This window comes from Syzygium oleosum, unplaced genomic scaffold (assembly GCF_021117445.2).
Source record: "Syzygium oleosum isolate NSW1041296 unplaced genomic scaffold, Sole_v2.1 Sole_v2.09, whole genome shotgun sequence".
Classification (NCBI taxonomy): domain Eukaryota; kingdom Viridiplantae; phylum Streptophyta; class Magnoliopsida; order Myrtales; family Myrtaceae; genus Syzygium; species Syzygium oleosum.
Genome location: NW_026607493.1, coordinates 6,565,234 through 6,570,332, shown reverse-complemented (window position 1 = coordinate 6,570,332; position 5,099 = coordinate 6,565,234). Strand labels below are relative to the sequence as shown.

Sequence of the window (5,099 nt, the reverse complement as noted above, 5' to 3'; positions counted from 1 at the left end):
ATTTCACATCACGGGAGCCAGATTTGAGATTCAAGTAAAAACTGGTGCTTTTTATTGAGATAAAAAAAAAAAGTTCGGGCTAGAATTATCAGTAAAGGTAAAGTTGATTCTTTTTTTTTTGGAATTAGCCCTCAATAATGTGGATCCATCAAGGCTCCCATGATCAACGGCTTTGACAAATCCGAGTCCAGATAAGCCAAGCCCGAGATAAACTAAAGATGATTAATGGGAAGTCCGGTCGCCCGGCCTGGCCGAGGATGACTCAGGCTGATGAGGCCCGATAGTTAAATGGACATATTTGGATGACATTTTTACAAGGAAAAGTTCAATCCACCCAATTTTGTGGTGGGCTTGGTCTGAAAATTTCGACTACTTAATTTCATGTTTCGAGCACGATTGGATAACACATTAGATCCAATCTTTAGGCCCGTCAATACTTCAACTTAAACTTGGTAGGGCCAATGGTGTGTGAACAAAATAAATTGCCATTGTACTTTTAAAAAATTACTTACCGTTTTTTCATAGACGAATCCGCCAATGGATTCTACCTATGTGGACTTGACGCCGTTAAATTTTATTGAGGCTAAACGGCTTCTTCTTACTAAAATGGAGCGACTCCCTCTGCCTCTCTCTTCTTCCCTCTCCCTCCATCTCAAATATCGATAGAAGACAATAACCAAGTGCAATGCCGTGGTTCTCCCCCGATAAACAAAAAAAAGAAAGAAACTATTTTAGATGACTGGACCATCACGTGAGCAATTTCTTGTAAAAATTAACCGAACTGACCGCATTGAAATTTTGCGCAATGTTTTTAAAAAGTTCAGGACTAAATTAGCATCCATACTAATTAGGTAATTTTTGCATGGAAGAAGGAAGTACTTCTCTCGTACCCATATTGTATTTCCTTCAACAAGAAAAATGGAAGGAAATGCAAATATTGCTATTTTTTTTCAAGATCGCCCTTATATTTTTTAGGGTAAAAGCAACCAAAAATCTTAAACTATACCAACCGTGATATATTTACCCTAAACTTTATTCTGTGACGCAAAAAATCCCAAACTTGTATATGTGTGACACGTTTATCCTCTATCAAAATTATGTTAACGGGAACCGCTAAAATCTATCTACATGGATGCTGGATAATAAAAAAATGTTGATATGGCGCCCACGTAACTTAAATGAAATACAATGACGTTATTTTGGCTGAAAAATCATCTAACAGAATCTTGACCGAGGGTAAATATGTCGTACAAGTACAAGTTTGAGGTTTTTTCCATCACAAGAAAATTTTTAAATTAAATATGTCGCGGTTGGCATAATTTGGGGTTTTTGATATTGCAAAAAAATATTTGAGGGTAAATATATCACGGTAAGCATAGTTTGAGGTTTTTTTTGTTGCTTTTTTCCTGTTTTTAAAGTATGACTAAGATCATGGATAAATAAATCTATTTGAGAAACTAATTTCCCTTCACATTGTTTTCCCTCAACACGCATCCAGACATGATAGGGAGCTTCGTACTATTCGTATATGCTATGTTTGTTTCGCGAAAAATGAATAACTTTGAATTTTTTTTTCAAAAAAATGATTGTTTGTATCGCTTGAAATAATTAGTCAATGAAAAATATATTCATCGTTAATAGCAATTTATATCTAAAATTTTTTGTAAACGATAAAAATATTTTTTTATTCATTAATATTTTAAGCGATATAAACGATCATTTTTTTGAAAAATGTTTTCCTGGTCATTTATTTTTTGCAAAACAAATAGAACCTTAATACCATTTCGGTGGGAACTATGCACCGTATTAACTTCCAAAAGAATAATTTTGATGTTTCCTGCGACTTGAGTTTCCAAAGTGACTTTCAACTTGATGCATTAGTCCCCAAACTCGTGGCTATAACTTGCTTTTGAGACTCAATATACCCAGATTCGAGGGAGAACTCGCCCTTGCCATTCGGTATCTAGAGGGGTAAGCATCGAGTTCGGTGCAACTCGGGAAACGGACCGAAGTAGCCTGCACCGATAGGTTGAAGGCTCGCTTGTAGGAAAAACTGTTTGAGTTCCTAATTCCACAAACTTGGAACTAGCCCAGAATTGGTTCATCGATTCCAAAGACCATAATTGCTCGTTTCGAGGTTTGGCCAGTTCTAAATCAGTTTTGAAACCTCTCTTAGAAAAATAAAAAAACTTTTACATTTATTGAGAATTGAACCTGGCCTTTAACGTGAATAAATAATAACATAGGTTCTTGTAGTGAAATGGTGCTACTTTTAATTTTACAATAAGAATTTGATTTCTTACACAAAAGAGGGCAAGTTTTCCCGGTATAATTGAGAACTAGCTGTTTCAGAACCGACCGGTACGATTCTTGATTCCAATCTGTTGGAAACGAAAGTCGCATGGTCGTTCTACGATTTTAGAACGACCCTGTTACTTCCGTTTCCAACTAATTGGAATCAAGAATCGCATTGGTTGATTCTGAAACAGCTTTAGAGGGGAAATCGGTCTACCTTGAAATCGATCATTGTTATCTAGATTGAGATATCTTCAATTTCAAGTGGACTGACTTCGTATCCTTCCTAAGCAGGAAAGATTAGACAAACAGGGTTGATTGAATACGGGAGTTAAAATGGAGTACTTTTCATACCCAAAAAAATGGAGTACTTTTTGCCCTTTTCATTTGTTAGGTAGATAAAATAATCACACAATGATTTACTAGAAGATAATATATTTGAAAATTCGTAATACAAAGATAGGAAGGTCTTTTCTCACATTCAATTTGCAATGATCCAATTATTAATTCCTTTAAAGAGGGCTGTTGACACTCTTTTGTCGCGAACAACTATAAATAAACTGGAAAAGATATCAATTTTGTTAAGACGCGAATGTGATATAAATTTAATTTGCTCCTTTTTTTACTTTAAATTTTTGCCATACTGATTCATTATCTTGAGTTTTTTTCATTTTAAGTTGGCTAAATTTTTTTTTGGATAAAAAAGATAATAGTTTGCTAATCTTCTCATCGGATTTCATTTTAATCCATTGATATTTTAGATTTTATTTTTGTAATTCGCTAAATTTTCCAATATATGTCACATGGGCGGTGTTGGCCGTAACGAACGGTAGGGTTATGATGATGGTGGCCTAATTAATGCACTGAAAAAATGTGAATTTTTTGGAAGTATCTAGGTTGAGTATAGATTGGGTTAACTAATCATCATTCATGGTGTACGCGTACAAATTGCATGACTATTAGATATATGGATCATTTTGGTTCGAATAATATTTTAAATTAGACCTGACCGAATCCATCCACTGGTAGCCCTATATCATGTTCCTTAATGTTAGGAGATGACATTTCTATACACATTGCTATTTTAAACATTTTCCTTAGTTAAAGCCCATCTCAATAGTAATCAACATATCTCTATTCAATTAAAAACACCGAATCTTTAACAACGAGCAAACGGTAACATTCGAAATCACCTAAAAATATTTCCAACATGTTTTGTTTCCCAAAAAAAATTAAGTTGTTTCCCGTTTCGAAAATTCAAAAGAGCTAGATCCATCCGAATTGCCAACTTTTTCACATTTGAAGTTGAAAACTATGCCGCCATCTTTTGCGGTTGCTCATTTTGTTAACAGATTCCGTTGGCCAAGTGCCCCTCTCTCTCTCTTCACGTGACTGGCCACTTTCAGTTAGACACGGATCGCCACCTCATCAATCCGCAACCGTTCACGAGCTCCCCCATCCAACGGTCCGTGCCCACCGACGGACGAATCCGGGTGCCCTCTCCCGCTGTCCACCCCCGTCCGCTCCATTTAAACACCACCTCGCGACCCACCTCTCTCCCACAGGAAAGTTCCGCCCTCCTCTCTCTCCCACACACCTTTCGATCCGGTCGGCAGATGGAGTCGCTGGGCAAGCCGAAGAAGGGCGCCGGAGGCAGGAGGGGAGGCGGCCCGAAGAAGAAGCCCGTCTCTCGCTCCGTCAAGGCCGGCCTCCAATTCCCCGTCGGCCGTATCGGTCGGTACCTGAAGAAAGGCCGCTACTCGCAGCGCGTCGGCACCGGCGCTCCGGTCTACCTCGCCGCCGTCCTCGAGTACCTCGCCGCCGAGGTATCTCTCTCTCTCTCTCTCTCTGCTTTTAGTCTTCTGCATTTCTAGGTTTTCGACGGACTCGGAGCTTGCGTTTGCGATCGATCGAGAATTTCGGAATATTCCTTGCTTCGCCTTAGCCACTCGCGCTCTCATCTCTAACGAGATGATTCGGTCAAACTCGAATCTCTGCGATGCGAAGCTGAGACCAGCGCTGCTGTCCAGAGCATCTTGGATATGCTTTCGTTTTGCAATCTTCCCTCATTTGCATGCCTACGCCGTCATACTTAGAGCTTGTGGGGGGGTGGGTGTGTAGGTTCTGGAGCTGGCGGGCAATGCGGCGAGGGACAACAAGAAGAACAGGATCATCCCGAGGCACGTGCTGTTGGCGGTGAGGAACGACGAGGAGCTCGGGAAGCTGCTCGCCGGAGTGACGATCGCGCACGGAGGCGTGCTCCCGAACATCAACCCGGTCCTCCTGCCGAAGAAGACGGACAAGGGGAGCAAGGAGCCCAAGTCTCCGTCCAAAGCCACGAAATCACCAAAGAAGGCTTAGGCTTTGATGTTAGGGTTTAGGGTCGAGAACTTCTGGTTCTCATAGTTTGAATATCTGGTGCTCTCTCTCTCTCTCTCTCCGTGTACGTACTGCTTAGTCTTGAAGCAAATCGAGTTGTTCATGTAGGTGGTGGATTTTTAGATTCTTACTGTGGACTTGTACCTTCGGTCCTGTTGCTTCAATGAAATGAGATGGCGAGATTTTACACGTTTCCCCTTTTCCCTTCACGTGAAAAATTGAAAGCGAAATTGGGCGGGAAGTGCCCCACGTTTTGCTCCCCTCTCGGGTTTTAGGTGGAGGAGCAACACCGTATGCGAGAAGGTTGACGTGGAAAGTTCGTATCGATTGCGAACCGATGGAGAGGAGAGATTTGGTCGGTTGCTCTTTCTCTCGCTGCATTTGCGTGTTGGCAGCGGTAGCCACCTCCGGTCGTGTTCTGATAA

At 40.6% G+C, this 5,099-nt stretch overlaps 1 protein-coding gene across 1 annotated transcript; it reads left to right on the top strand.

Annotated features, from left to right (window-relative positions):
• Positions 1-3,871: 3,871 nt before the first annotated feature.
• Positions 3,872-4,867, top strand: LOC115673437 (histone H2A-like). Its single transcript, XM_030595602.2, has 2 exons — positions 3,872-4,121; positions 4,417-4,867. Exons 1-2 carry the CDS (start codon positions 3,912-3,914, stop codon positions 4,654-4,656), a joined length of 450 nt encoding a protein of 149 aa, XP_030451462.1. The 5' UTR covers positions 3,872-3,911; the 3' UTR covers positions 4,657-4,867.
• Positions 4,868-5,099: the final 232 nt, after the last annotated feature.

What these genes read in the sequence shown, in the direction of transcription:
- LOC115673437 (XM_030595602.2), top strand. Translation starts at nt 3,912, where the DNA reads ATGGAGTCGCTGGGCAAGCCGAAGAAGGGCGCCGGAGGCAGGAGGGGA. An exon ending in TCGAGTACCTCGCCGCCGAG is followed by an intron (nt 4,122 to 4,416) that starts GTATCTCTCTCT and finishes GTGGGTGTGTAG; the next exon opens with GTTCTGGAGCTGGCGGGCAA.